Source organism: Ostrea edulis, chromosome 8, assembly GCF_947568905.1.
Source record: "Ostrea edulis chromosome 8, xbOstEdul1.1, whole genome shotgun sequence".
NCBI lineage: Eukaryota > Metazoa > Mollusca > Bivalvia > Ostreida > Ostreidae > Ostrea > Ostrea edulis.
Window position 1 is genome coordinate 35,686,970 of NC_079171.1, and position 12,440 is coordinate 35,699,409.

Here is a 12,440-nt window from a genome sequence, read left to right on the forward strand (position 1 = left end):
AACAGAAATGACTTAACGATTATTTGCTTTTATTCATATACACTATCGATTATTAAAATCTTTAATTGCTATATGAAATCATTTTAAAATTTAGATGCATTAGATAATGAGAGAGAGAGAGAGAGAGAGAGAGAGAGAGAGAGAGAGAGCATTGGTAGTCATTGATTATAATATTCATAAATGTATGCAGATACTGAAAGTTTAATACGTTCAGTGTAAATCTTGAAAGTGCAATTTCTTTCTGATTAATTATCCATCCCTTTCATTGTGATATGTTTGTTTTTAATTTCCCATAGTGTTTTCTTTACATATTAAATTTTTCCGCTGGTACGGGTTAGGAATAATGAATAACACCCACCCCTTTCTAAATCAATGTTACGTGCTTAGATGTCTATCTCCCCTCAGTTAAAAATAAAATAAATACAAGCTATATATACTACAACATCATTGAATTTACTGGATACTTTTTCGATTTAACCTTCATAATACATGTTTATGCAAGCGGACTATCTAGGATTTTTTTCTATCTTCGCTAGTCAAGATTATTCGTCAACGAAGGCACAGTTGACCCAAAACTCATTGCTAGCGGAGATTAGATGAATTTTGCCCCCATATTATGTTATAATTGACCAAAACCTAGTACGTTTGTTTTACAACTTTCATTCAGAAGACGCGCAAGTTTGTGAGTCACTGAATAAACAAGAAAACGTCTGCATTTTTATTTTAATCGTTGTCAACTGTATACTTTGTGATATTTCAAGACAACATGTACTCAATTCAATTTAGTGGATCTCATCACCATTATGCAATGGTATACAAAATATAAAGACCAAAAGCTGTTATATATAATACATGCGTGTAATAAATTATTTATCAAGTTAGAAAAAAATCGTGTTATTATTAATGTGAAGTATGGGCATTCTCGGTAGGGGAGCACATTTTATTTTATTATTTTCTTAATGAAAGTACAGAGTTTTCTAAAAGTTTAATTTGTTTAAAAGTACAGATGTTTTTAATTTTTATTTGTTTAGGTGATAGAATTTTTATTTTTTGATCACGTATATACATGATTAATATCTGTTTTGTCAATTAATAATCGAACATCAATATCATCAATAAAATGTTGATAAGAAGCACATTTACTGGGGTTCGATAAATCCCATATTTTGTTTGTTTGTATGTTTCTTTTTTTATATATTTCGTTTGTTGACGCAGCCATGTTAGGTAGCCGGTCAATTCGAATCATGTTCCTGTTGGTATCTGTCTTGTAGCTATTTGAATAATTATTATATAAAGGCACTGGGATGATATATTATTTGAAATATTTAGCTACAATATTTGTTGGGAAATTAGTTCACATCTAGACGTTATTGTGGAAGTATAGTAATTAACCAGGATTCGAATTGACCGTCATGCAAATACAAAGTGTATCATGTGTAAAGATATTTTGATGGAAAAAAAGCTGTAAATGTTAATCGATCAAAAATGGATGTCCATACCCCTTTGATAGGAATATCCTCTCTCACTCGATTTGTCCACCCATATCAGTCGTAAATCATTGAACAGACTTCTACTTGTTGTACAGTGCTATCTAAAGAAGCACCGAACAGACTGTAAATCTCGATAGCCTCGAGATAAGATTTAACAGTAGCAATATTGACCATCTTTCTAGTTAAAAACTGAGTAAGAGTGTCACATGTCTTTTTTCTGGCTAATTGAAATACAATGTACCAAATATTTCTCTATAAGTCAACATATTAAGGTATACAAAATATGCTTTCCGTTCCTAGTTTCGCACATTCCGAGGGACTGCAGTGCCATTCTAGAGGGTGGACAGACAAAATCAGGTGTATACAAAATCTCTCCGTTGTCGACGAGACATGCAATTTGTGTATACTGTGACATGGAGACGGCTGGTGGAGGATGGACGGTAAGAACCCTCTCTCTCTCTCTCTCTCTCTCTCTCTCTCTGAGATTGATCATTGTTCGTTATCTTTAACTGTTCCTGCAAAAATATACATGTGATATAACATTTTACGGTCTTTCGGATGAGATCGCGAAAACCGAGGCCCCGTGTCACAGCAGGATTGGTATAATAAAGGCCCCTCCCTGCTCAAAAGCTATAAACGTCAAGTATAAACCTAAATTTTGCAGCCATTCACCGGCAATGGTTACTTCTCCATATCCGTGAAAAAACCGCGAGCGGGGTGATAAACAATATACAACCATCATTTAATTTTACATGCTACACGCTTTTTCATTGGTTGAAAAATTATTGGAATATCGTATCCAACGGGGAAAAAATAAATGGCCGTTCCGTATATACAAAATATATACTTTCTATTGAAATGTTTGGGATTTCTCTGGATGCTTCGTATTTATATATAGATTAGTGAATCCTGAAAAGAAAAACTAAAAACTTCAATCGATCTATGTAAATTTAATAAACAAAAACAAACAAATATCAGATATTAGTAATAATTGATGATTGGTGTTTTCCGCCACACTCAATTTTTTTAGTTATCTGGTCCCGCCCAGTTTTTATTGGTGGAAGAGAGAACCCAGATACAATGTACCTGAGAAGAGACCACCGACCGTCCGAAAGTAAACTGGGAAACTTTCTCACTTAACGGCGCGAGCGGGATTCGAACCCGCGTTGTCAGAGTTGAGAGGCTGTGTTATTTTGAGCGCAATGCTCTAGCCACTCGGCCACGGAGGCCCCTTATTAATTATACAAAATGAAATAAACATGGCTATTTGATGACCCCTAAATGTAACAACGCACGTCTGCCTCTGCAAATCCGGGCTGAGAGTTAAATGTATTCAACCGGGGATGACAATAGTCCAGTTTGCACCTTGCGACAACTTCCTTCATGTCAAGATCCCAAATACCAGATACACTGCACCAGATACACTGCAATATCGTAGCCCTTAACGACTATGATTTCGAACTCCGGAATAATATGTTTATGAGTTGACACCGAAACCAGGCTTCCGTACGAAGTTACAACAGCTGTGATGTCTAAGCAATTCACTGATAAAACTCGAAAAACCATCAGTAACACTCATTTGTCTATCTGGAAGCCGTGACAACTCTCAAGAGAACCCTACCTGGCATCCCACATCATGAGTATACACGTGTCCAACGGTTTCCGTTAGTACCGATATCGAACTTTGCGCTTAATTTCAGTTCCACTCAACAAAATTCCAGTAATTATCTCTCAGCAGGACTTATCTTTAACTCATCCTTTCAAAACTTCATTCTTCAGTCCACAAGAAACCCGTTTGCTCTACCGTAAAAAAACAGTTCGTGGAAGTTACCATTAGGCCTAAAGGAATATTTTTTTTTTTTTTAAATTGTGTATTCAAAAATTACTACGCCCATCTCGAAATGACATGGAATGTAGTCCAACAATAACTCGTTAATTCAACTCAAATCATGTAATGTTTTATATGAACTCAATGTTTTAAAATATTAAATGATAAGGAATAAATTCATTATTTTATTCCGTTGGATGGAGGTATACCACGAACAAAAAAAACACGACGGAAAACTGCATAATTTCTTAAAGCCAACCTAGTGATTTCAAAGTACTGCTGTTTCGCAGTTGTGTTAAGTTGGGCCATAGAAATATGTCAGAGGAAAAAAGCATTATAAACAGATCAATTTTTGACAAATTCTATACACACGACCCTTATATACAAAAAATATATCCATATATAATTAAGTGCATATTGACCTCCCATACATTTTTTCAACAGACCGATAGTCTCTACATCAGCTGTATATCACGTGATCAAATATCAAGATAAAATCGTACCGTGCATGTATAAATCGTTCCATTGGCACAATATCCAGATATCAATGAAAGTTGAAGTTCATATAACTTCAAAACACATTAATTTCTTAATTTGAAAAGTGCTGAGAGCAACTTTATCGTGACTTGTAACATGTCTAATTTTTGCATTGAATATGCAAGATGCGGTGATTTTTGCATATACGAAGTTGAATCTAGCCTGAAAAACATGTTTTCTGTTGAAGCCACAACTTCCTCCCCTAACTTTCCTTTTGCACTGAAGTTCACATGTCACATAAATCAAACATCTCTCACTCAAAAACCTCGGGGTGTCGTGCCAATGATGAAATTTGTATGTACGGAAACCCTGTTTATGCAAATGAGTTCATTGTGAAATTCACTATATACGTGCAGATTAGGGGCGATATCAAGATCACAATATAATATGGATATTACTTTAGCATGTATGTTATATAAAGAAGAAATTGAAAATATTTCAATATCAAAGAGAATTAATATAACCCATTTGACAGAAACTTTTACATGATTGCGGTTTATTGTTTGACAGCGGTGGTAAATAACGAAAAAATATTTTGACATTTCCAACCGCAAAAGGAATGTAGATATGTACGTCATGACCTTCATCATGACGTATTTTTCATTGTGACGTCATGTAGTGTGCCAGTGCGGGAAAGAACATTTTTACAGCACTGGTATTTATGAGGAAAGCCTTAACTCAGCCGCGTTGTACAATGTATGTGCGCTGTTTTACGTCCTATTCAAGATATTCTTTTATGCATGACCTCAACTGAAAGAAAAAAAACAAGTGCCTGGCACGTGTTCAGTGGTAAGACCAGCGGTAGTCTTCTCTGTGAAAGGCGAAGATAACGAACATAAACCAATATCATGTAGAGCTGTACATTGTGTTACAACAGTACTGTGTCATAAGTTTAAGAGAAACATAAATATCAAATTCTTAGGATCTTTCAAATTCTTTAGACAGTTGTGTCTGAGTTATATACATCATGTTGGGATTCGGGTTTTTTTTTTTGTCATTACATCTGGAAAATATAGGTAATCTGCTGCATCTGAACTGTGTTGATTGTTTGTTTATTTTACGTCCCGTCGAGAAATTTCTACTCATATTGAGATATAACTAATTGTAGGTAAAGCACTAACAAATTAGACCTATGTTCAGCGCACACGGCTACAATATTCAGAGTTCTTTAATGTGCCAACGCTTGCCACACTTTCGGTTTTTAGAGTTAAAAAACGCTTGATTTTCACTTCTAAATTTAGAATACTTGGGGAAGGAACAATCACTACCTATTTTTGAGTCTTAGGTTTTGAGCGGGGCTTGCGAAGCTATATGTAACACTACCACTCAACTACCACGACCGGTATATCATCTCTAGTGGGTATGATAGAAACCATATGCAATCTGCTAACAAATATGTTTTCTACTTCTTGAGATGTAAGGAAAGGTCAACTAACCAGCAATATACCCATTAAAACAACAGGTAGGAGATAATTAAACTCTTTGGGGGAAATATCATTAGATGAAGCGCCATTAAACAATTAACATAATCTTTCTAAATTTTTATAGAGACATATATACATACATATTCGCCACAGAACAGATTAAAACAAATGCTGCCAATATTTTACAGGCATTTCAAAGACGACTTCATTGGTCTGTGGATTTTAATCGTCCCTGGGAAGATTACAAGATCGGGTTCGGGTTACCAGGAATTGATTATTGGATCGGTATGTATTTCAGGTCGAACGGTCTCTTATGATTTTGTTTCAAGGACGGATCTAGGACATTTTCAAAAAGTAGCTTGTGCATTTTCCACCCCAAAAGGGATCATAAATTGGCAACAAATAACCTTTTTGGTTTTTAACGTTTTGTCGAGGGCGGTGTGACCGGTCGACAGGAGATGCTAAATCCTCTTAGGCACCTGATGCCACCTCTGGTATATCCCTACCTCTATTTTGTATTGCATATATGAGCTACAAGATCGATCAGTTTTCGTTATCTTCACCTTTCATGTTTTGCTCATTATGACATATTGTGACGTCACCAGCTGTAGGTGAATTACCATAGGCTTATACTTCAGGACCATATCAATGAGGTTTTTCACGTTCTCATATCAGTCGTGATACGGAAACTCTAGTTTGAAGGTCAAACCCAGAAGACCTGAAATTCTCACTAATACAAGTCGTTAAGTCGAATTTTGTCTGAAGTGATTTATACAAATTGTTAGGCCGTTCTTTGCATACTGATTGTGATTACAAATTACCCCGTTCACATGATCAAGATATAGTGCTCATGGTGGATGTGACTGATCAACAGGGATACTTACTTTTCCTAGGCATTTCATCTTATCTCTTGTGTGTCCAGGAGGTCCGTGTTTACCCTACTCTTAATTTTATATTCTTAATAGGAATTAGGAGATTAATCAGTTTCTTTTCCCCCTTTCATGAGTTCGATCACTGTTCAGTATCTTTACTTTTCCCTGAGATTAATCACTGTTAGTTATTTTCACCTTTACATGAGATCGATCATTATTCGTTATTTTCTACTTTTATGAATGCCAAGCGTTTTGCGAAGGAACAATCGCTACCTATGTTTGTGTCTTTTGTTTGACTCAGCAATAATACAAACAGGAGTCGAATTTAGGACCTCCCAGTTACAATGCAAACGTTCTACTATCTATTTTTGTAATAAATATCATTGCTACTGCAATTTTTCTTTTTGTTACAAATTCGACAAATTCTGTAGGAAATGACGAAATCCACCTATTAACAAAGGGGAATGACTTCTCTCTCTGCGTTGTCATCAAGTTACAAAATGGTACAACGCTGTACGAGTTGTATGGCCAGTTCTCTATAGCTGACGAGGCAAACAAATACAAATTATTTCTGGGAGGACCGACAACAGGGACATTAGGTAAGAATGAACGAAAGAGCAAGGGGAGAGAGTATTCACGGACGCAGCTTAGTTAGGTTTCCCGGGAAAAAGCGGAAAGCTAGACAGATATGTATCTTAGTGCACTTTACACTTAGCGCACTTTACACTGCAAGACGTCACAATTATCAAGAGGCCTACAGGCCTATATATCACCTCCTCATTAGTTAAGGGTATTACTAGTCCCACGGGTTATTGCCAAAGACAAAAAAGAAATGGAAAGGTAGTTACCAAGATAAAAATGATAAATTGTTAATCATTATGGCGTACCACTGGAATAATATAAGGACTACAAACGTTAACTTTGGATTTCCGCCTACATTTTTAATTCTTACATTCTAAATAGTTTTGACCCTTTTGGTTAGGAGATGAAAAGCATTTGCTCCTTGAAATTAGGCTTTGAAATGTCACACATGTACATGTATAATTTAGAATACTTATTAAGATAAATAAATAATTTAATTAGTCAAATTGCTTTACATTCAATACAAAAATGGTTCAGCTTCATTTTCCATACTTTAACCTCATTTGCAAATGATTTAAGAGTGAATATTTTCGCCACGTTTTGGTCTGTAAAGAAGGTGTTGTTTTTAAAGATTTGCTAGACGACAATTCATAATAAATGTAAAAAGGAATTTGTGTTTCATGGGAGGAAACATCTTTTAAAAATATATCCGTTTTTCATTATTTGTGAAATACTCGAAACCCACATTACAGTGATCTCTTCTTATTTTATCACATAAATAAATGTAACCTTTTATGAAAATTCATATAAATATGTATGTAAACCTTTTCAGGTTGTATCTTTGGGAGACAAATCCAAGTTAATTTTACAACTTTTATTCAAGTCTGTACAAGAGCAGAATTTACCAATAATTCCCTACCTCTCTACTCAAAACACACAATGCATGGGTATATATATTATTTTCCAAGGACAAACAATTCTGATCGACTCTGTCCATCTGTGACATTTAGAAGTAAACGAACTTCGTTTGCATTCCAACGTTCACCCTTACACAGACACTATACGGCGCCAAAGCAATAGAACTGACCATCCTGGTGCTGAAAATACAGGTACAGATCTTGTGAAATAGGATATTTCCTGACAACTTGTTAACGAAGTAGTAATTTCAATCTACGGTATCACTGCACGTTAGGTTATAAATTATAAATGCAACAGCTGCTTACAGAACAATTCCAAAGTAAGTTTCAATTTTCCGCATCTCTCACACATGGAGTTGTCAATACAAAAATAAACCAAGCAATGATATCATGACCGATAATTGAGAAAACAAAACATAAATTCTTGTACATAGCCATCTGGTTATACGACTATTGACATAAAAATCATTCTGAAATGATAACTTTAAAAAAGTTAAGCGGTGAAACAATACTACCGTTCCAATTTTAGTAAAGAGTTAACTGCCCCCTCTGAATATCAATTTAGTATCAATAAAATTAAATAAGATGTTATTTAAAGTTATTCCAACATTATGTGACGTCATAACACTTTGCTAAATCAATGGTTTATTTATATTATGAATGATATAAACATACATATTTTGTTTGAATCTTTTCCGATGATGATTATAAAAATCTTGCTAAGCACAACATATTTCAAAAGTCTGAAATCATATATGAATAATCAATGATATTGAATCTAAGGGCAATGACTCTCTTTTCATTGATTTCATTATCAAATCCATTATGCGATTTTTATGAAAGTCGTACGGGTACTGAACAGTTCTTGTGAATTTTGATTATGGTTTTCCCTACCCTGCAGTCAGAACCACTACCTAGGGATCATGAAATTTACAATTTTGGTAGAGGCGTTCCTGATCTACATGACTATGCAGTCTCTGCAGCCCAGTAGCTAAGTACTTCGTTACTAGCTTGAAAATACGGATGTATATTTAATTGCTGGTATGAAATTTAGAAATTCATTTCAAAATTAAGGATTATCTCCCTCATGCATAGCTCTTATCCTTAGACGTATTTGGTTCCACTTTTTTGGCACGCTGTTTTTGGCTATACTTAGCTCTAAAACTTCATAGTTATTTCGGATTTCAAACATTTCGGTTGAGCATCACTGAAGAGACATTATTTGTCGAAATGCGCATCTGGTGCATCAAAATTGGTACCGTATAAGTTTTACATTTATAATATCTTACAGATGTGCTGTTGTAGAGAAAATGTTTATTGAAAATTTGATACTTTTTGGCAGTTGTGACCCCTTCCCAAGGTCCTACGGTGCAGAAGTCCAGGAATTTACAATGCATGTCCCATTTGCCCCAAAGATGCTTCTTACCAAATTTTATAAAGAATTGGAATTGTGATTTTCAAGAAGTTGAACCTTTTTAATTGTTAACACACAATGGACGACGCAGGACGAAGGACGCAGACCAATAGCAATATGTCACCTGCGTGACCCAGGTGACCTAACAAGTTTCCTATTGATTTTTCCATTTCCTCTACAGGTGACAGCATGTTTGACTCGTCTCTGATGAATCTGAATGGAATGTATTTCAGCACGCTGGATCGGGACAACGACAATTACCCTAATTGGGACTGTGGGAAAGGATTGATGGGAGGGTGGTGGTTCGCTTACTGTGCTCACGGATTCCTCAATGGTGTCTCGTCTCCAGACAATTTCTGGGGGTCTTGGAACCCGACAGTTCCTCCTGGTTCAAAGGTGAACGAGACTTTAATGATGATAAAACCTCGATAAGCGCTGAACATAATATATTGCTGATAAGGAATTTGTAATATACTTTCAAATCGCTAATTTTGTGTTAATGTGATTTAAGTGGTATTGACTTACTTAGTTGGGGTTGACACAGAAAATGGGGAATATATAATCGAAGACCTGTAGCTACTTTAAGACATACATAATATTTTCATCAATGTTGATTCTATATATACATCATAACTCATGAGTTTCCGATCAAGTATGTCTCACATATCTTGCAAACAGAGAACGGCATGTTTTTTATTTTCGTTTTAAAACATTTTTTCTAAGCACGTATATGGAACTACGCCCCCCCCCCCAGACGTCCTAGTGCAAAAACGATGATTTTAGAGCGAAGTGACTTGATGAGCTTGCTCCAATGCTTACACGAATAAGTCACATGATTTACTCTTCAGTTGGATACCGAAATTGCTCTGGAAAAAAAAAGTGTCGCCGCCGCTGAGGTACTTCATAAAAAAAAAACTGTAGATGAAATAAATTGATTGAAAAGTACCACAAACAATTTTTGATAACCAGACATGTTTTTCACTTCTTGACAATTGCTTCGCTTAAAATAGCCCAACTATCTATTTTGTATTACTTATAGGAGTTATGAGATTGATCACTGTTCGTTATCTTCACCTTGCATCTATTTACCGTCTTTCACCCCCCCCCCCCTTCTCACAACAGTCACCTTTTAAAGGAATATTACAATTTAAGACTTATCTAAAAGAGTCCAAGAAAACTATATCGACCACTACATAGTTGTACATGTATAAGTTACCGTGCTTTTGAACTGTGACATCAGCCAATCAGCACGATTCAACCGGGGTACATATTAGAATGAATGGACGCGTAAAAAGAGTGAATATTGTTAAATTAATATCATGTTATACAAATAAAGCATAGCTTACATATATAACTGTAAACGTAAAGCAGAGGGATCGCCTATTTTGTGGCGGGAAAATATGTTACTAATTTAGCAGCGCCCTCACTGGGATGTATAGACAGTGAGAGGGAACACTTCTGGTAATATATATGTTTCTACTTCAGCGATTGTTGATCTGTCGATCTGCTAAATTAAAAAAAAAACCAATTAGATATGGCATGTATAATATTTTTGACTAACTTTTAAAAAGAGGAATTGCTTGATTAGAGAAAATACCAATGATGGAGAGGTAATGGCAGGTAATGAAAGGTATTTTGGTAGATCTACTTTGTACATGTACATCAATGTATACGGCATATCGAGCCTGATTCATATACCATCCATGCAGAAGTAGATGTATATGAGTACTGATGATCGGTAATTTTTTTGCATAACTGATAAAAAGAAATAATGCAAAATTCATATTACATTCTTTGTAGAGTATATGAGAGTGATAAAACAGGAGGGAGCATATTGTATAACAACTATGCTTGTTTTGTTTTTTAATAAGTCATAAATTAAAAACAAAGATAAATAATTTTAAAAGGTGTCACAATGGTTTTGTACTGCTTGATCTCAGTGATCCGAAATATACACGTATGTTAGAGTGATACATCATGAGGGGATCAAATACGCTTAAACCTCTGACAACCAAGACCATCGATATTTACTCCTTTCGATTCATATGACTTCTAATCACAGAATGTCAGTTTTCCTGAAGACTGTGATTTATATAATTTTTAGATAGATAAACGTTCTATGTACGCATGTTCTTAAACTATTATATAAATTGATGATGAATTCTTTCAATTCGTTGTGTTGTCGTAGATGACATGTACAGTGTATATTCATTACGAATTTTCTCAATTTGATGTGCAACAGTTACCATTAGTGATATGTGTTGTCAAAAGTGATAAATTCCTTCTTGAAGTGATATGTACATTCATTAAATATTTTGTCAATTCATTGTGTTGTTTTAAGTGATACTTTGATTTTACGCACATGTACTATGATGTTGATATTAAAAAGATTTTTTTTGGCATTGATAATATTTTTGTAGTATTTGATGATCAGGTATTCATGTGTTGGAATTCCCATGGGCACAAATTGTGTCACATTATTATTTGATTCTTACCATGCAGAATGTATTTTGAAGAACAACTTTCTTGCTGTGACCTTCGTTTTATCCGTTGACAATAAACATTTTCATCGTGATGACGATTCGATATAATCCAGTGAACTCGAAATAAAACAATGTCTTCCATATCTGCTTAATATCTTACTGAACATAGATGTTCACGGTAAGCCAACACACAACTTTATGACACACAAGATGGTTTAAGATTCCCCATCGTTAACTACCTATATTTCAGTATCACCATTTCATTAACACTTGTACATGGAGTTCATGTCCCTCAACTGATGGTATACACGGGAGCATGTTCTGCGTATGATCGATTTTTATTCTAGACAAGCTACTGACAAAAAAAGTTGGTGTTACGGAACTTTTAAAGATCTCGTTGATTGGAAATCGGATTTTATCAATTTTCATTTACAAATGCAAGCTATAACTGGGCCGAATGATGTCGTGCGTATTTCTAACCAGTTCTGAAACCGTTGTTTACGTATCAATTTTGACCACAGATTACTCGATTTACCTTATCAAGACAATCTCAGTGAGTATTAGCGGTCCACAGAGAGTGCTTAGTCTGCTAGACATGCGTCCGTGTTTGCCTTCATTCTGAATTCTTTATAGGAGAGACGAGATTGATCACTACTCGTTATATTGGCAATGGTTTGATTTCCAGAGTTATAAGGTTCATCACATTGCAATTACCTAATGAACACAAACGAGGATTATTGATCTCTGGGTTTGTATTTTTCTTTTATGCTCTATAGTAGCAACAACACCGCAAACAACAATACCGGTAACAATAGCGTTGTCAACAACAACACTGAAAGCAACATCGGCAACAAGAAGCACGAAATAATTAATTACAGTGTTTTCGTTAGGAA

At 35.1% G+C, this 12,440-nt stretch overlaps 1 protein-coding gene across 1 annotated transcript; it reads left to right on the top strand.

Annotated features, from left to right (window-relative positions):
* The first annotated feature begins 1,682 nt into the window (after positions 1 to 1,682).
* LOC125663149 (fibroleukin-like) lies at positions 1,683 to 9,700 on the top strand. Its single transcript, XM_056147589.1, has 5 exons — positions 1,683 to 1,930; positions 5,468 to 5,564; positions 6,583 to 6,750; positions 8,993 to 9,018; positions 9,215 to 9,700. The coding sequence occupies exons 1-5, from the start codon at positions 1,697 to 1,699 to the stop codon at positions 9,494 to 9,496; spliced, it is 807 nt and encodes a 268-aa protein (XP_056003564.1). The 5' UTR covers positions 1,683 to 1,696; the 3' UTR covers positions 9,497 to 9,700.
* The last annotated feature ends 2,740 nt before the right edge of the window (positions 9,701 to 12,440 follow it).